We start from the raw sequence: 20,811 nt of genomic DNA, 5'->3' as shown, positions 1-20,811 counted from the left end.
GTCTCTGCTCTGGTAAATTGTTAATCTCTGTATTCTCCTGTTGCTCCCTCCAATGCTGATTTTTTAGTCTGTTCAGCTTTTTAACTTGTTAGAATGGAGTGGTGGCTTCCAAGCTTCTTACATGCTGGGCTCAAAACTGGAAGTCCTTTTTTTTTTTTTTAAAAAAAAAGATCAAGACAGGACACTAAGGTTCGAAGTTGGATTTATGTCTGTAGGTAAACAGAGTTATCACTCTTACAAAATATTTCTAGTAAAGAAAGCTTATCTATATAAAAAAGCTAAATAACAAGAATTTAAAAAACAAATCCTCACGGTGTTCTTCTTTTAGTGCAATAGTTTCTTAAAAAGAAGCCTTTCCTAAATCTTTCTGAATGCTGTTAATTTATATTTCTATGTGGGTTTGATAGTGCTTACTTTTCTTATTGCCCTATCCTGATATTTCTTTCCCTACAGTATTAAACGGATCCACTTAAAGGAAAGACACCTGGATTTTTACTTGAAAAGAGAAAAGTTATTAAAATATTTTAATGTAAATCTCATTTCATTGAGAAACTACAAATGGAATGAATGCTTCCTACTGTTCACTTTAATTTGGTTGATTAAAAATCCAAATCCCGGGAATTCCCTGGTGGCACAGTGGTTAAGAATCTACCTGCCAATGCAGGGGATGTGGGTTCAAGCCCTGGTCTGGGTAGATCCCACATGCCATGGAGCAATGGAGCCCGTGCACCACAACTACTGAGCCTGCACTCTAGAGCCTGCGAGCCACAACTACTGAGCCAATGTGCCACAACTACTGAAGCCCGTGCACCTAGAGCCCGTGCTCCGCAACAAGAGAAGCCACCGCAATAAGAAGCCCATGCACCACAACGAAAAGTAGCCCCCGCTCGCTGCAACTAGAGAAAGCCCGCATGCAGCAACAAAGACCCAACGCAGCCAAAAATAAATAAAAATTTAAAAAAAATCCAAATCCCTCTAAATACATTGTTTTACCAATATTTTTAAAGTTCAAAATATAAATAGAGATCCTCTTAATCAATTAACATTATCTTATATATGTGTATATGCCCTGCATTGAGAAAATAGGAAATGCCTTATTTTTTATTGGAAAGTGGAAACTTTTGGCTTCCAGCCTGCCGCTAAACATTCCCTGGTGACGTTCAAATCATGAGCCTCACAGTGGGCCTAGGCCTGATCACTGCATGTCTGCAGCCAGCTGTGCAATCAGGTCTCTGGCATCTTGCATGATGGAGGGTATCTCTGAGCCATTCTCAGTCACCTGGGTTCCAAACAAGAACATCTTCCTGTCATTTCCCACCTCAGATAATGCCAAAGCTTCATGGATATCTGTAATGTGATAGGCTGCTTCAAGATCCTTCACCAAGAATGAAAAAAGAATTGAGAAAAAGTTGGTTATTTTGCAATCTTTTTGGATAGATACATTTATTACTCTCATTTATTGCTCTCAATGACCCCACCTCCATTCTAATATGGAGGATACTGTAATCCCATTACTATGATCTTAATGATTGTTTGAATATAATGATTTTCATTGGAATTATATCAGCATTTATGAGTTATCATCAAAAAAGTATGTTCTGGAATGAAGTTAAGTCGATATAATACCTTAATCAATTTCCTAAACAGTGCAATCTATCTGCTTCTAATTTTGTTTTTCCATTTTTATCTTTATTTTCCTAATATTATTTTTAATTTGTCTTAACAATAGAAATTTGATTCATTAATTGGTTTTTGCCCATATCATATTTTATTGATTAAGCATTTGCCAAATGTGAGTTTTCCTTTGCAACCATTATTTCTACTGAACAAAAAATTTTGGATCAAATTTGGAGGGATGGAGGGAGACAGAGAAGGGATAAGGGAGGAAGTGAATTTAGAAAATGGAGTAGTGGGTAAAGGAGGCTAAGAGGGGAGGGACAGGTGGAGGGAAAAAGGACAAGATGGAGAAGCGGGGAAGGCTTAAAGGACAGAAACCCACTGGGAGAGGTAGAGAGAGGAGAGATTAAAATGAGGAGTCAGAAAGCATGTGTTTATGCTGCATGCCAAGGTCAAAACCTCCTTGAGGTCAAAATGCCAAGGTCAAAACATATTTCTTTGCCTCTCACACATCAAGAATTATTTATGCAAATGACCTCTGACATTCCCTCTCCTAAATACATACACAGATTCAGTTATAGTTTTTAAGTCCTTTGCAAAAGTTTAAGTATTTTCACTCCTAAAATTGCATTTGTATTTGGCTTTTTGTTGTTTCATAGTGTTTTCCCATAGCTTTAGGACATCATCTGGAAATAGTCCAATATTGTGTCATTTTTTTCTTGTACCAATATGAACCTATCAAATTCCATAACTGGGAGCCTGTGAGACTTTTCCTGATGTGGTATGATTACCTTTCTGGTCCTCCCAATATATTGCCTGTCTGAAACCTGAATTCACTTATTCCTAGAGCCCGCAGTGAATTTTGCAACTGTGTTAATGAATCTAGTAACATGTGGACAATGTCTCAAGTTAAAAAAAAAGTCACTGATGGAATTGGAGAGGAAGAAAATAGAAGGAGGGTGTTGCGTGGGAGGAGGGGCTCCTTGTAATGATAAAAGCACATCAGGGATAAATATCAGATGCATTCCACACTTACATAACTGTGCCTTAATAGAGATCATCACTCAAAGAGTAAAGATAGTAAGTCGACGTTTTAAAAATACTTATGTAATAACTTGAACCAATGAGTCATACAAAAAAATAAATTACTTTGGCCAAGGAGCATCACCCAAGATGCATTACACTTAAACTAGAATATCCAAACCTTTTATTATTAAACCCCAGTAAAAGTTATAAATTTGACACCAAATAGCTCTGTTTATTCAATTTGATGAAGAGATATAAACCACAAAGGAGAGTATTGCTAAATTTGTCTATTAAAAATGAAAACCTGGGACTTCCCTGGTGGCAGAGTGGTTAAGAATCTGCCTGCCAATGCAGGAGACACAGTTTCGAGCCCTGGTCCAGGAAGATCCCACATGCCACAGAACAACTAAGCCCATGTGCCACAACTACTGAGCCTGTGCTCTAGAGCCCATGAGTCACAACTACTGAGCCCGCGTGCCACAGCTACTGAAGCCTGCGTGCCTAGGGCCCGTGCTTCACAACAAGAGAAGCCACCACAATGAGAAGCCGGAGCACCACAACAAAGAGTAGCCCCTGCTCACCACAACTAGAGAAAGCCTGTGTGCAGCAACGAAGACCCAACACAGACAAAAATAAAAATAAAAAAATTTATTTAAAAAAATGAAAACCTATGTATTAAAAAGAGAACCATAAACAAAGTAAAATCATAAGCTAATAGATTGCTGGGGAAGATATGTGTAATGTATGTAACAGACAAAAGTTTTTCCAAAGGACACGAAAGACTCCTACAACTCAAAGGAGAAAAGATAAACACCGTAACAGGAATTTGGGGAAAGATATTAAAAGATAATTCACAAATGTGGAAGTTCATTTCAAAGAATGAAACTAATTTGAAACTAATAACCAGTGAACATCTGAAAACATGTTCAAGCTCACTAGTAATTAAGGAAATGCAAATTAGAATAATAAGATAAAATTTCATCCCCATGAGACTGGCAAAAATGAAAGTTTGACAAGCCAAGTATTGACAAGGATGTGGAGCTATAAAAACTGTCATATACTGCTGGTAGGAAAAATAAACTAGTTCAATATCTTTGGAAAGCAACTTGGTAATATCTAGCAAAATTGAATATGGACAAATCCAAAACCCAGCAATTCCTCATGCACTAGAGAAATGTTGGTACACATCAACGAGGAGACACATACATGAAGATTCACTGTAGAACTGATTTTAGCAATAAAACATTGGAAATAAACCAAATATCCAACAAGAAAATGGTAAAGCCGTGGTATATTCATGCAATGGAATACTATACAGCTTACTTAAATGTACCAGGATCCTCTAAATCTTTACAGTTTGTGGTACTTAAGATGCTCATTAAAAAAAAACCTCCAGCTTTTCTTTTAGAAATAATCTGCTGGACTAGCATCTCTGCTGGACTTTAATATAGGCTCCTACTTTTAGATCATTTGTAATTATTTAGTTTACTTCCATAAATATTCATCCATAGAAGTAGTGGAAGAAATGGCAGGAACTGAGCTCTCTTATGACTGGCAACCCTAGCAATTAAGAGAGGGGTTTTAGCATTACAGGCATACCTCAGAGATATTTCAAATTTGGTTCCAGACTACTGCAATAAAATGAATACTGCAGGGCTTCCCTGGTGGTGCAGGGGTTGAGAGTCCACCTGCCGATGCAGGGGACACCAGTTCGTGCCCCGGTCCGGGAAGATCCCATGTGCCACGAAGCGGCTGGGCCTGTGAGCCACGGCCGCTGAGCCTGCGCGTCTGGAGCCTGTGCTCCACAACGGGAGAGGCCACAACAGTGAGAGGCCCACGTACCGCAAAAAAAAAAAAAAAAAAAAAAAAGAATACTGCAATAAAGCTAGTCACATGAATTTTTTTGTCTCTCAGTGCATATAAAAGTTATGTTTACACTACTGTAGTCTATTAAGTGTGCAATAGCATTGTCTAAAAAAAGTACATACCTTAATTAAAAAATACCTTACTGCTAAAAAATGCTAACCATCATCTGAGCCTGCAGCAAATTGTAATCTTTTTGCAATAGTAACATCAAAGATCACTGATCACAGATTATCATAACAAATATAATAATAATCTTAAAAGTTTGAAATATTGCAAGAATTACTAAAATGCTACACAGAGACATGAAGTGAGAAATGCTTTTGGGAAAACGGTACCTATAGACTTGCTCGATGCAGGGTTGCCACAAACCTTTGATTTGTAAAAAACAAAATATCTGCAAAGTGCAATAAAATGAGGTATGCCTGTACAATGCTATAGATGTCTAATACCTTTTTTAACTTTCTTTATTGTAGTAAAATACACATAAAGAAATTTGCCATATTAACCAATTTTAAGTGTCCAGTTCAGTGTACAAATAAGTACATTCACATTGTTGTACACCATCCATCTCCAGAACTCTTTTCAACTTGTAAAACTGATACTCTGTACCCATTAAACAATAACTTCCCGTTTCTCCCTCCCCCAGGCTCTGGCAACCACTATTCTACTTTTCATTTCTATGAATTTGACTGCTCTAGGGACCTCACAAAACTGTATTCAGGGACTTCACTGGTGGCGCAGTGGTTAAGTATCGCCTGCCAATGCAGGGGACATGGGTTCGAACCCTGGTCTGGGAAGATCCCACATGCCATGGAGCAACTAAGCCCATGCGCCACAAGTACTAAGCCTGTGCGCTAGAACCCGCAGGCCACAACTACTGAGCCCGTGTGCCACAACTACTGAATCCCGCATGCTTAGAGCCTGTGGTCCGCAACAAGAGAAGCCACCACAATGAGAAGCCTGCACACCGCAACAAAGAGTAGCCCCCATTCGCCGCAATTAGAGAAAGACTGCACGGAGCAACGAAGACCCAGTGCAGCCAAAAATAAATAAATAATTTTTTTTAAAAAAGTGTAATCATACAGTATTTGTCTTTTTGTGACTGGCTTATTTCACTTAGCATAATGTCTTCAAAGTTCATCTATGTTGTAGCATGTGTCAGAATTTCCTTTTTTAAGGCTGAATAATATCCATTGTATGTATATATCTCATTTTGTTTATCCATTCATCTGTGGATGGACACTTGGGTTGCTTCTACCTTTTGGCTACTGTGAATAAGTCTGCTATGAACATGGCTGTGCAAATATCTGTTTGAGTTCCTGCTTTCAATTCTATTGGTTATATACCCAGAAGTGGATTGCTGGACTATATGAAAACTCTATTTTTAATTTTTTAAGGAACTGCCATACTGTTTTTCACAGTGGCTGCACCATTTGACATCCCCACCAACACTGCACAAGGGTTCCAATTTCTTCATGAACATTTAATATTTTAATGCATGTGTGTGAAATAAATTCAGGTCAGGCTAATTGATCTAAAACCACTTCTTTATACATATTAAACACGCAAATATTTTGTAGAAATCAATTCAAAAGTCAATAAATGTTCACTGAATTAAATTCAACAGGTAGATTGGTTCAAGATGGTGGAGTAGAAGGATGTGTGCTCACTCCTTCTTGCAAGAGCACTGGAATCACAACTAACTGCTGAACAGTCATCGACAGGAAGACACTGGAACTCACCAAAAAAGATACCCCACATCTAAAGACAAAGGAAAAGCCACATTGAGATGGTAAGGGGGCGCAATCACGATAAAATCAAATCCCATAACCGCTGAGTGGGTGACTCACAAACTAGAAAACACTTATACCATGGAAGTCCACCCACTGGAGTGAAGGTTCTGAGCCCCACATCAGGCTTCCCAACCTGGGGGTCTGGCAACAGCAGGAGGAATTCCTAGAGAATCAGACTTTGAAGGCTAGCGGGATTTGATTGCAGGACTTTGACAGGACTGGGGGGAAACAGAGACTCCACTCTTGGAGGGCACACTCAAAGCAGTGTGTGCATCAGGACCCACGGGAAGGAGCAGTGGCCCCATAGGAGACTGAACCAGACCTACCCACTAGTGTTGGAGGGTCTGCAGCAGATGACTGGGGGTGGGCTGTGGCTCACCAAGGGACAAGGACACTGGCAACAGAAGTTCTGGGAAGTACTCCTTGGCGTGAGCCCTTCCAGAGTCTGCCATTAGCCCCATCAAAGAGCTGGTAGGCTCCAATGCTGGGATGCCTCAGGCCAAAGAACCAACAGGGAGGGAACCCAACCCCACCCATCAGCAGACAAGCTGATTAAAGTTTTACTGAGCTCTGCCCACCACAGCAACACCTAACCCTACCCACCACCAGTCCCTCCCATCAGGAAGCTTGCACAAACCCCTTAGATAGCCTCATCCATCAGAGGACAGACAGCAGAAGCAAGAGTAACTACAATTCTGCAGCCTGTGGAATGAAACCACATTCACAGAAAGATAGACAAAATGAAAAGGCAGAGGACTATGTCCCAGATGAAGGAACAAGATAAAACCCCAGTAAAACAACTAAAGGAAGTAAAGATAGGCAACCTTCCAGAAAAAGAATTGAGAATAATGATAGTGAAGATGATCCAGGAGCTCGGAAAAACAATGGAGGCAAGGATCGAGGAGATGCAAGAAATGTTTAACAAAGACCTAGAAGAATTAAAGAACAAACACCTAGAAGAATTAAAGAACAAACAAACAGAGATGAAAAATACAATAAATGAAATGAAAAATACACTAGAAGGAATCAATAGCAGAATAACTGAGGCAGAAGAATGGATAAGTGACCTGGAAGACAGAATGGTGGAATTCACTGCCATGGAACAGAACAAAGAAAAAAGAATGAAAAGAAATGAAGACAGCCTAAGAGACCTCTGGGACAACATTAAATGCAACAACATTCTCATTATAGGGGTCCCAGAAGGAGAAGAAAGAAAGAAAGGACCTGAGAAAATATTTGAAGAGATTATAGTCAAAAACTTCCCTAACATGGGAAAGGAAATAGCCACTCAAGTCCAGAAAGTGCAGACAGTCCCATGCAGGAAAAACCCAAGGAGAAACATACTGAGACACATACTAATCAAATTGGCAAAAATTAAAGACAAAGAAAAATTATTGAAAGCAACAAGGGAAAAACGAGAAATAACATACAAGGGAACTCCCATAAGGCTAACAGCTGATTTCTCAGAAGAAACTTTACAAGCCAGAAGGGGGTCGCATGACATATTTAAAGTGATGAAAGGGAAGACGCTACAACCAAGATTACTCTACCCAGCAAGGATCTCATTCAGATTCGATGGAGAAATCAAAAGCTTTACAGACAAGCAAAAGCTAAGAGAATTCAGCATCACCAAACCAGCTCTACAACAAATGCTAAAGGAACTTCTCTAGGCAGGAAACAAAAGAGGAGAAAAGGACCTACAATAACAAACCCATAACAATAAAGAAAAGGGTAATAGGAACATACATATCGATAATTACCTTAAACGTGAATGGATTAAATGCTCCAAACAAAAGACACAGGCTCGTTGAATGGATACAAAAACAAGACTCATATATGCTGTCTACAAGAGACCAACTTCAGACCTAGGGACACATACAGACTGAAAGTGAGGGGATGGAAAAAGATTTTCCATGCAAATGGAAATCAAAAGAAAGCTGAAGTAGCAATACTCATATAAGATAAAATAGATTTTAAAATAAAGAATGTTACAAGAGACAAGGAAGGATACTACATAATGATCAAGGGATGAATCCAAGAAGAAGATATAACAATTATAAATATATATGCACCCAACATAGGACCACCTCAATACATAAGGCAACTGCTAACAGCCATAAAAGAAGAAATCGACAGTAACACAATAATAGTGGCAGACATTAACACCTCACTTACACCAATGGACAGATCATCCAGACAGAAAATTAATAAGGAAACAGAAGCTCTAAATGACACAACAGACCAGATAGATTTAATTGATATTTATAGGACATTCCATCCAAAAACAGCAGATTATACTTTCTTCTCAAGTGCCCACGGAACATTCCCCAGGCTAGATCACATTTTGGGTCACAAATCAAGCCTCGGTAAATATAAGCAAACTGAAATCATATCAAGCATCTTTTCTGACCACAATGCTATGAGATTAGAAATCAATTACAGGGAAAAAAACGTAAAAAACACAAACACGTGGAGGCAATCAATATACTAAATAACCAAGAGATCACTGAATAAATCAAAGAGGAAATCAAAAAAAACCTAGAGACAAATGACAATGAAAACACGATGATCCAAAACCTACGGAATGCAGCAAAAACACTGCTAAGAGGGAAGTTTATAGCAATACAATCCTACCTCAAGAAACAAGAAAAATCTCTGATAAACAATCTAACCTTACACCTAAAAGAACTAGAGAAAGAAGAGCAAACAAGACCCAAAGTTAGCAGAAGGAAAGAAATCATAAAAATCAGATAAGAAATAAATGAAAAAGAAATGAAGGAAACAGTAGCAAAGATCAATAAAACTAAAAGCGGGTTCTTTGAGAAGATAAACAAAATTGATAAACCTTTAGCCAGACTGATCAAGAAGAAGGAGAGGACTCAAATCAATAAAATTAGAAATGAAAAAGGAGAAGTTACAACAGACACTGCAGAAATACAAAGTATCCTAAGAGACTACTACAAGCACCTCTACGCCAATAAAATGGACAACCTGGAAGAAATGGACAAATTCTTAGACAGGTATAATCTTCCAAGACTGAACCAGGAAGAAATAGAAAATATGAACAGACCAATCACAAGCAATGAAATTGAAACTGTGATTAAAAATCTTCCAACAAACAAAAGTCCAGGACCAGATGGCTTCACAGGTGAATTCTATCAAACATTTAGAGAAGAGCTAACACCCATCCTTCTCAAACTCTTCCAAAAATTGCAGAGGAAGGAAAACTCCCAATCTCATTCTATGAAGCCACCATCAGCCTGATACCAACACCAGACACGGATACTACAAGAAAAGAAAATTACAGACCAATATCACTGATGCAAAAAACAGAATATGGATGCAAAAATCCTCAACAAAATACTAGCAAACAGAATCCAACAACACATTAAAAGGATCATACACCATGATCAAGTGGGATTTATCCCAGGGATGCAAGGATTCTTCAATATACGCAAATCAATCAATGTGATACACCATATTAACAAATTGAAGGAGAAAAACCATATGGTCATCTCAATAGATGCAGAAAAAGCTTTTGACAAAATTCAACACCCATTTATGATAAAAACTCTCCAAAAAGTGGGCATAGAGGGAACCTACCTCAACATAATAAAGGCCATATATGACAAACCCACAGCAAACATCATTCTCAATGGTGAAAAACTGAAAGCATTTCCTCTAAGATCAGGTACAAGACAAGGATGTCCACTCTCACTACTATTATTCAACATAGTTTTGGAAGTCCTAGCCACAGCAGTCAGAGAAGAAAAAGAAATAAAAGGAATACAAATTGGAAAAGAAGAAGTAAAATTGTCACTGTTTGCAGATGACATGACACTATACATAGAGAATCCTAAAGATGCCACCAGAAAACTACTAGAGCTAATCAATGAATTTGGTAAAGTTGCAGGATATAAAATTAATGCAAAGAAATCTCCTGAATTCCTATACAATAACAATAAAAGATCAGAAAGAGAAATTAAGGAAACAATCCCATTCACCATTGCAACAAAAAGAATAAAATACCTAGGAATAAACCTACCTAAGGAGACAAAAGACCTGTACATAGAACACTATAAGAGACTGATGAAAGAAATCAAAGATGACACAAACAGATGGAGAGATATACCATGTTCTTGGATTGGAGCAATCAATATTGTGAAAATGACTATACTGCCCAAAGCAATCTACAGATTCAATGCAATCCCTATCAAATTAACAGTGGCATTTTTTTACAGAACTATAACAAAAAATCTTAAAATCTGTATGGAGACACAAAAGATCCTGAATAGCCAAAGTAGTCTTGAGGGAAAAAAACGGAGCTGGAGGAGTCAGACTCCCTGACTTCAGACTATACTACAAAGGTACAATAATGAAGACAATATGGTACTGGCACAAAAACAGAAATATAGATCAATGGAACAGGATAGAAAGCCCAGAGATAAACCCATGCACCTATGGTCAACTAATCTATGATAAAGGAGGCAAGGATATACAATGGAGAAAAGACAGTCTCTTCAATAAGTGGTACTAGGAATACTGGACAGCTACATGTAAAAGAATGAAATTAGAACACTCTCTAACACCATACACAAAAATAAACTCAAAATGGATTAAAGACCTAAATGTAAGACTGGACACTATAAAACTATTAGAGGAAAATACAGGAAGAACACTCTTTGACATAAATCACAGCAAGATCTTTTTTGACCCACCTCCTAGAGTAATGGAAATAAAAACAAAAATAAACCAATGGAACCTAATGAAACTTAAAAGCTTTTGCACAGCAAAGGAAACTATAAACAAAACGAAAAGACAACCCTTAGAATGGGAGAAAATATTTGCAAACGAATCAACGGACAAAGGATTAATCTTCAAAATATATAAACGGTTCATGCAGCGCAGTATTAAAAAAAAAAAACAACCCGGGCGTCCCTGGTGGCGCAGTGGTTGAGAGTCCGCCTGCCGATGCAGGGGATATGGGTTCGTGCCCCGGTCCGGGAGGATCCCACATGCCGTGGAGCGGCTGGGCCCGTGAGCCATGGCCGCTGAGCCTGCGCGTCCGGAGCCTGTGCTCCGCAACGGGAGAGGCCACAACAGTGAGAGGCCCGTGTGCCGCAAAAACAAAATAAAAACAAAAACAAAACAACCCAATCCAAAAATGGGCAGAAGACCTAAATAGACATGTCTCCAAAGAGGACATACAGATGGCCAAGAGGCACATGAAAAGCTGCTCAACGTCACTAATTATTAGAGAAATGCAAATCAAAACTACAATGACGTATTACCACACCAGTAAAAATGAGCATCATCAGAAAATCTACAAACAATAAATGCTGGAGAGGGTGTGGAGAAAAGGGAACCCTCTTGCACTGTTGGTAGGAATGTAAATTGATACAGCCACTATGGAGAACAGTATGGAGATTCCTTAAAGAGCTAAAAATAGAATTACCATATGACCTAGCAATCCCACTACTGGGCATATACCCTGAGAAAACCATAATTCAAAAAGACACATGCACCCCAATGTTCATTGCAGCACTATTTACAATAGCCAGGTCATGGAAGCAACCTAAATGCCCATCAACAGATGAATGGATAAAGTAGATATTGTATATATATACAATGGGATATTACTCAGCCATAAAAAGGAACGGAATTGGGTCACTTGTAGAGACATGGATGGACCTAGAGACTGTCATACAGAGTGAAGTAAGTCAGAAAGAGAAAAACAAATATCATATATTAATGCATATATGTGGAACCTAGAAAAATGGTACAGATGAACCGGTTTGCAGGGCAGAAATAGAGACACAGATGTAGAGAACACACATACCAGGGCGGAAAAGTGGGGGTGGTGGTGGGATGAATTGGGAGATCGGGATTGACATATATACACTAATATGTATAAAACAGATAACTAGTAAGAACCTGCTCTGTAAAAAATAAATAGATAAAATTAAATTAAAAAAAATAAATTCAACAGGTGTTTGTTGAATTCCTACTATGTACAAGGCATTATGCTAGGTTTTACAAAGGACACAAAGGTGAATGATAGTCTCTGTTCTCAAGGAATTTACTGCTGTCCCTTGGTATCTGAGGGGGATTGGTTGCAAGACCCCAGCAGACACCAAAATCTGAGGATGCTCAAGCCCCTTACATAAAATGGCACAGTATTTGCAAATAACTTATGCACATCCTCCCATATACTTTAAATCATCTCTGGATTACTTATAATACCTAATACAATGTAAATGCTATGTAAATAGTTGCCTGTGTGTGGCAAATACAAGTTTTACTTTCTGGAACTTTCCAGAATCTTTTTTTTCCTGATCCACAGGTGGTTGAATTCACAGATATGGAGGGCTGACTGTATAATCCAATAGATCTAATAGTATAAACTGAACTGAACATACAACATATTATTGAATATCTTGCTATTAAAAGTAGACATTTCTACTTCTTGTATTAATAATAAAACTATTGAGTACAATTTATATTTGCACCAATTTTTACCTGTTTGTTTGCAAACACAACCAGAGGAAGGATTGGATTTGTCCCAATTAGTTGATGAAGGTGCTTCTTAGCTTCAGGTAATCTGTTGTGATCTGCTGAATCCACCACAAAGATTAGCAGCAATCCCTTGGACAGGTACATTTCCCAACAGGAACGGAAAGGTTTGCTGCCACCAACTACAAAGAACAGTAGAGAAGGAAGACACACACACAAACCTCAGGAGAGTCCACTGAGGGGGGCAGGAAAGACACATTTTGATAATTCCTGAACACTGGATACATATTCTAATAAAAGACCTCTGTGAGACTCTACCCAATTCTTCAAACAACTTCAGCGATGTTACTGGGGAAATGATTGGTGGGAATATTTACCCTCCACAAGCGGGTCACTCATTCTGGAACACAAAGGACCAGCATAAAGATCTTAAATTTGTACTACAGTGGATGCCTCCTGATCTGTTATACACAGCAGCCATGATGGCCAATGCCTGCCTGTCAGGTATAGCTCAGCGAATGGGAGTAGGATACTAAAATAACTCAGGGTGGTGGGTTAAAACACATATTTCTCTAAAATAAGTTTTAAATGGACTGATTTAAATGTCATTGGCTAGCCTCACTTGCACAACTTTTTTCCTTTGTCAAAATCCCAGAACTAATTTCCTCTCTTAATCTTGCACAAAGAGTTAATATGATCCTGTGGGCATTCAGGAATACTTGCTTCAGAAAAAATTCCTTTGGGTTATTTCATTCTGCTGATTCTTCCCAGAAGAGACTTTTTGGAATGATAATAATACATACACAATGAATTCAGTTTTTATTTTTCTCCTGGGACAGAATATGACAAACAATGGCCCACAGCCTAAATCTGGCTCACTGCCTATTTTTGTACAGCCCACGAACAACAAATGGATTCTACCTTTTTAAATGTTTCGGGAAAAAAAGAATACCATTTTGTAACACATGAACATTATATCACATTTGGATTTCAGTACAAATAAAGTTGTATGAGAACACAGGCACATAGATATGTGCACATATGGTCTCCGGCTGCTTTCGCAGTACAACTGCAGGGTTGAGTAGCTGCACAGAGCCCATGCGGCCACAGAGTCTACATTAGCTACTCTCGAGCCCTCTGCAGAAAAAGTGTGCAGACTCCTGTTATAGGGACTTAACAATACCATTTAAAAAACGAATAGGACAGGGTGTTGATTTGTCTTTGTTTTCTTTTGTATGGAGAGCCAGGCTAGTCATTCTTTGAAGTATTTTGTGTTTTTAATTTTTTTAAAGAATGTGTATAATCCAAGTAATTCATATGGTTTTAACACATGTAGTTTAAAGATGAACATGTCGTTCCCCATGTTCTTGGCAACACCATGGCATTTCACCTACACAGGGATTGCTATCTTTTAGGTATTAACTTCTAACTTAACAGCAATGTAGTTGAGAACACAGTTTGTATGATGCATCCTCTTTGAAAACTTTGTTAAGACTTGCTGTATGGCCCAGTAAGCGGTCTTTGCTGGTAATTGTTCTGTGAGTGTTTGAGAAGAACGTGAATTTTAACTTTTGTATGTGGCTAAAATTGTCTAATTGGACAATTTTATATATATATATATTTTTTTTTTTTGGACAATTTTATATTATTCACTAGATCGAACTTGTTGACTGTGTTCAAATTTTATATATCTCTGCGGATATTTTTTCTCCTTGATCTTATTAATAATTGACAAAGATATGTTGAAACCCCTCACTCCAACGGCAGATCTGTCCATTTCTCCCCCTAATTGGAGTTTTCGTTTTCTTTCCTATCTCCCTTTCTTTCTTTCCTTCCCTTTCCTTTCCTTCCCATTTTTCTTTTCACGTTTTATATTTTGAGACTTTTGTTAGCCATCCATTTCATTAAAAATATTATTTCTTCCATAGCTTCTGGGGAAATTGAAAACTCTATTCTTAACAATGCTTTTATCATAAAGATTTGCCTGCAGGCTTACCAATTTCTCTGCCCACCATTTTCTCTTCGCAACTGAATGAAAGCAAAAATTCATAGCATTTTACTAGCAGGCTGGAGGTGGGGTACAAAAGGGGGTACAGAAAACTCCCAGTTTTCTGGCTTGAGCATGTTGATGGGTGAGGAGACATTTACTGACCAGTTGGATTACAAGGGAAAGGAACACATACGGAGATATATCAAACATTTTGTCTTGACGATATTAGGCTTGAGAGGCCAGTGAGACAGCCAGGTAGAGATGTCAGGCAACATCTGGATATGTTTGGCTGGAGAGATAAATTTGGGAGTCATTAGCATATAGATAGTATTTAATGTCAAGAGGAAAGGTAAAATCATCCTAGGAGAGAGTGTAAAGAGGAGACAAGAGGATCTAATGCAACTTTGGGGTACAGCAATATTTTGAGAGGTGGTGACTCCAGAACTGCTAGAGGAGGGGTTTCTGGGTTGCCATCTGGTTACAAAAGGTTTGGAGGTTACCTCTATTTGCATTTGCAGAGAAGGAAACACACTGTATTTACTCAGATTGCATTTATATTTGGGGTAGTAAGGGAGGAGGGAGGCTGTTATAGGAGGGGTGCAAAAGCCTTCCCCTCAACTCCCCTTTATCGCCACCACTGCAAAAAGAAGAAAATGAAAAGAACAGAAAGTGATTCCCACACTGTACCCAAGCACTAAACTACACATGCATTCTGAAAGTCTAGGAAAATCTGACCCAGTGTTTCATTTCACAACGACCCAATGTTGATAACATTAAATCTGGCTTAAGGTATAACAATAATGTGGCTATAGGCTATCGGTTATCCCCAGAACTACTGAGAAAGACAGCTTACTCTCCAGGAACTCCAACTGGCTGTCTTCAGTGCTGATGCACACTGCATTGAAACCTTGGGTTGGTGCCACGCTGTGCTGGACTCTGTTTAAAGCTAGAGAGTGGAGAACACTGGTCTTTCCTGCTCCATCCAGGCCCAGCACTAGGATCTGCTTATTTTTCTCCTGTGAAACAAAAGATAAGTCAATAAACCTATGCTATCAGGGCCCTGGTTTTCCTGACTCCTGGCAGTGTGCCTGCCAATAATATTGTGGAATTGTAAACCAGGACAAAATATCGCAAAACATTTAATAGGTCTAGAACAAACTGTACCAGTCAGTTTGTATTTTATATAATCAGCCATCAGTTATGTGATATTAATTGCATACCCCCTCTCCATCCCCCAACTCCTGGTCAATCTATCAAATATATATATATATATATATATATATATATATATATGTATCAGGATTTATGGGAGGTGCCATATTTTCAGGGTCAATTTTCAGACTTCACTTTGCTTCCTGACTTCATGTTTATTGGAGACTGCAACAGAATTCAATTTGTTGTATGGGGTCTTGGGGCCTACTTGTTCCATATACTGACTTTGCCACTCAGCATGTAAGCATCTAAGGTCTCATATTATTAATCTGTCTTGTCCTCCCAGTTGAATCACTAGATTAAAAGCTCTTAGGGCAAGGTTACCCTCATAAATGAAAAGGCGAAGATTACAGAAACTGTTAAACCTGTTCCAATCATAATTGAGTATTTAAAAATCTGATGCTAAAACCTGATGAACTAGATGTAAACTTTAGGAAGAAGCATTCTACCAACATACCAACGTTAGAAAATTTTATGACAAGTGATTGAGGGGCAAGAAGGGCAGGCTGGTATGAAGACAGAAATAGAAATTTCAGAGTGCTCAGAAAGGTGACTTTTAGGATACAAACTTTAATGTAAACAGTAATAAATGAGCAACAATCCAGCCAGACTACTCAGAGGAATTCTATTTCTCAAATAGCCTACTAAAGAGATTTCTCATGCATAAAAAACACTAATAAATGTCTTCAGTGGCATTGGTTTAAAAATAATAATCTTATACATTTCTGCTTGAACACTAAATGTTGACATTAGACTTAGACTGGATTTCTGTTTAAAAAAAAAAAAAAGTGATCCTAAACAGCACTAAATGTCTATCCCACCTCCCACCTCTTTTTTTATTTTTTAATATATAAGATCTATGTAAAAGTAAGATGGTTTAAGGTCTGGTCTAATAGGATCTTGTGTACAGGGCAGCATTTAATAAACCTGTCTAGTGAATAACAGAATGTTTGTTTTTGGAGTGAATTCTTGATGGCTCTTAAAGCAAAAGGTATTTCCATAGGTGTTTCCTCTCTCCATCCCCACTTCCTCCCCGTTCCCTCTTACCCACACCTAAATGTCATAGTGTCATTCTGAGAGAGTGATGGTAAGGAAGAGGGACTTGATGCATGAAGGGGATGTTTTAAAGCAATGATGCCACCAAGAACTGGCTGCAAGATGTGGATTGTGTCCCCCTCATTATCTCCACCAATGGCTCTACTCAGGCTATCCCAACATATTTCATCAGTTCCAAGATGCTGTTTGTTTTCTGTTTTGTTTTTTTTTTCCACATTTTAACATCTCTGAAATGAGGACTTTACAATCTATGGTATGTCATATTTTGGTTGGCAGCATTTTTTTTTCTTTGTTTGTGTTACCTAAAATAATGGCACCTTAGCTCCTATGAAATTTTGTGAATAAAAACAGTTCCCTACTCCCTTTCCAACCATATCGCTGCTCCTAAACCCCTAGAAATTCTGCAGTCACTGATGCTTTACATTTTGCTTATTTTTTAGTCTAAAATACAAGCCTCCTCATATTTATAATCTCTTAAGAAAAGCTGGGGTTACCGTAAACCAGGAGTCCAGACCCGAAATGTGATTCTCAACACCACTGTTCCTTGCAAAAGTTATTCATTTAACTATATGTGAACCTATGTAGTCTGTGTTTTACCAGAGATCAAATCTCCATTAATAATAAACATTGTTTAGAACCAGAAAGCAGCTCTGAGCTCAGGAACTCCAGGAGCACAGAGCCCCACTGAGCTGATCCAAATAATGCCTGTTTTTCCTTCTTCCCCCTCAATTTTTAAATCGTGGTAAAATACACAACATAAAATTTACCATCATAACCATTCTTTAACATACGGTGATATTAAATCCATGCATAATATTGTGCAACCATCACCACTATCCATCTCCAAAACTGTTCATCTTGTAAGATTAAACTCAAACTCCGCACTCCCCCTTCCCCCAGGCCCCACCATTCTATTCTCTACGATTCTGACTACTCTAGGTACATCATATATGTGGAATCATAGGTATTTGTCCTTTTGTGACTGCAGTGCCTGGTTTCTGAGACCTCTCAGTTAAACCTTTGTGCCCGTCCCTTCTGGGCGCTGGTGGTCTGAAAACAATGGAAGTAGTAACCTCAGCGCCCACAGAAAATGTCCAGAGGGACCCAAAACACATCCTGCACAAATTCAGGAACCCTGCACCTTCCCACATGGAACTTACGAAACAGAAAAGACTGGGAGAGAGAGCGCATGTGTGGTGAGGGTTTGGGACTGGTTTCAGTGTCGTGGGCGGACTGGGAGCTAGCGTTGGGCGTCGGACAGAGATGGGGCTGGAAAGGGGGCTGTTCCCCGCGCTCCCGTGAACCCGACTAAAGCCTCCTCTTCAACACTAGACCAGACGAGACCTGACCTTCCTCAACACTAGACCTAGACCTTGGACGCAGGGTCGGGGTTAGGGGTGAGAGCGGGCAAGGGGCCGGGGAGATGGCGTTCGCAGCTTGGCACACCTGTTCCATCCACGGTTACAAAGCCCGCACACGAGACCGGATTCCCTCCGGCGCGAGAGCCGGCGCTCCGGCCAGAACGCTGACAAAGGCCTTGGGTGAGGGTCTGAGGCACCCGTCTCTTACCGGCAGCTCCAGCGGCGGCTTTGCCAACGTGCTGTTGTCCTTCTCTTTCTCTTCTTTTTCCGTAAATTGTTCCTTCCCCTTCTCCGTCTCCCGCCCTTTCCTCTTTTCCTCTTCTTTACTCTTACTTTTCTCCTCCCTCCCCCTTTCCTTTTCTTTTTCCTTAATTTTCTCCTTCTCCACCTCCTTCTTTTTATCTTTCTCCTCCTTTCCTTTTCCCCGTATTTTCTCTTTCTCCGGCTCCTTTCCCTTCTCTCTCTTCACTTTCCCCCTCTCCATCCCCACCACCCTTGTTTCCCTCCCTCCTCCCACGCGCCCGAGCGCTGGAGCTGCGGTGCGGGGTCCCGGAAGGAGTGGCCCCTGCGGGAGGCGCAAGGAGGAGACGCAGGTCCACGCAGCGTACAACTCCCCCGCAGTCACCACGCGGCGCCAGCACCCCAGCCCCGAGGGGCGACGACTGCAGTCCGGCGCTCGCTCGCCGGGGACTGCGCGCAGCGGAATCGCCGAGCCCTGGGGCGGTAGGCGAATTGGACAGGGTAAGGCGCGGGTAGCCAGAAGAAGGGTCGAGCCCAGGCGAGGGGTCTGGGAGGCCCGGCCGCGGGAGTTCGGAAAGTCTGGTCAAACAGGAAAATCATCCCCAGGTGCCATTTCCTCGGGAGATCCCCTCGGGCTGAGCAGGGTGTCTCAGAAAGGCCTTTCGAGACGCCCAGATCTTAGCCTCTCACCTCTCCCGCCTCCTCCCTGAGCCCGCCCAGCCCTCGTGTCTCCGACCCGGGGAACGCTTGAGGCGCACCAGAGGATGCCCCGCCTTCCCCTCGTCAGTAGTCACAAGCCTGGAGAGTGAAGTTAGGGATCTCTCCGCCCTCCGTCCTGTTTAAGTCCACCAGCAGCGTCTAGAGAAACTATCCAGGATGCTTAAGTAAAAACAGGAATGTGAATGGTTCCCTTATTTTAAATCTGTTACATTTCACTTAAAAAAATTTCTCTGGAGATTAGTCTGCCAGGATCACAGATACTGGTAATACCATGTATTAAAACCACAACTAAACAAAATAGCCTAGTCTCTCCCAATGATCTAACATGTAACAAATTAGGTACCCACGGGGCTTTGCAAAGGTGGTGTAACGTTGCTTACACTGCTTGAGAAGTATATGGATGGTTCTTTTATATTATTTTGTTAAATTGGACCCTTTAGTATAGTTTACAATCTAACGAAATTATCTTAATGCAATAAACTGACTTACCTTCATCAGATCTACATTTCAAAGAGGCTTAAAGCAAACAATGAATGAACTGCAGGTTTCAGAAAGCTTCAGTGATGCAACAGTTTTTAAGTAGTTCTTAAGGTTAGCAGTTTCCAAGCAGTCTTGAAAATGCTATGCTTAAAAACTGAAAAAATGTATACTCCTCAATTTGTTTATATACAGATATCAACATGATGAATTTTCAGTCAAGTTAAAACTGGGTTCTCTCAATCCCATTAGTTTAGTTTTCCCGTTTTGGGGGGAGAGGCAGGGGATAATTTTAGATACTCAGCTTAAAAAATTCTTAGATATACTAACAGAAGTCCTCTGTAAAACGCCAACACCCCAGAACACCTTAATCCATACTCACCGCTAGATTATTTTATTTTAAAATGTGCTACAGTGAATGGATGTATCCATATTGACTTTTATAAATGCACACACACACAGACACACACACACACAGACACACACACACAGACACACATACACAAAGTATATAGGTCATTGGTTAAAGACCTGTCCAAAAGAATAATTACTAGAAAGTTAATGTAGGTGTTTACATTTCATTTGACAATTACAATTTATTTGAACTGAGGTTTCAGTTGCTTAATAATGACTGATAATAACGACTGGCAATTACAATGACTTAGAGAACTATAAATTTCTCTGTGTGCCTTGGGTCAAAATGTTCATTGGCGGATAATTTTCACCAAAATTCTGTAGCTTAGTTAACCTAAAAAATTATTATCCTTCACCACAGAAATTTAATGGAATCCTAAAATCATAAATTTACTAACAATTATTTTTGTAATGGGGTTTATATTCAGAAGGAATAAATATCTGTCACTTACCAAAAGACTGTTCTGAGAGCTCAAAAAGTATAATGCCATAATAAATCATTCATATATGAAGGTCTCTTGTTTAG

At 39.6% G+C, this 20,811-nt stretch overlaps 1 protein-coding gene across 3 annotated transcripts; it reads right to left on the bottom strand.

Moving 5' to 3' along the window:
• Positions 1-185: 185 nt before the first annotated feature.
• ARL9 (ARF like GTPase 9) lies at positions 186-19,374 on the bottom strand. 3 transcript variants are annotated; one of them, XM_033857075.2, is made up of 4 exons: positions 18,643-19,363; positions 15,659-15,821; positions 12,822-12,997; positions 186-1,375 (listed from the first exon to the last, which is right to left on the bottom strand). In XM_033857075.2, the coding sequence occupies exons 1-4, from the start codon at positions 18,916-18,918 to the stop codon at positions 1,196-1,198; spliced, it is 795 nt and encodes a 264-aa protein (XP_033712966.1). In that variant the 5' UTR covers positions 18,919-19,363; the 3' UTR covers positions 186-1,195. The 3 variants fall into 3 exon arrangements, with proteins under 3 accessions (XP_033712966.1, XP_019783685.1, XP_073661400.1); XM_019928126.2 differs by having other exon boundaries at positions 18,520-18,654; XM_073805299.1 differs by lacking the exon at positions 186-1,375 and adding an exon at positions 6,039-6,270 and having other exon boundaries at positions 18,643-19,374.
• Between the last annotated feature and the right edge of the window lie 1,437 nt (positions 19,375-20,811).

Source organism: Tursiops truncatus, chromosome 5 (genome assembly GCF_011762595.2).
Source record: "Tursiops truncatus isolate mTurTru1 chromosome 5, mTurTru1.mat.Y, whole genome shotgun sequence".
NCBI classification, from domain to species: Eukaryota; Metazoa; Chordata; class Mammalia; order Artiodactyla; family Delphinidae; genus Tursiops; species Tursiops truncatus.
This window is presented reverse-complemented; position numbering and strand designations above follow the sequence as displayed.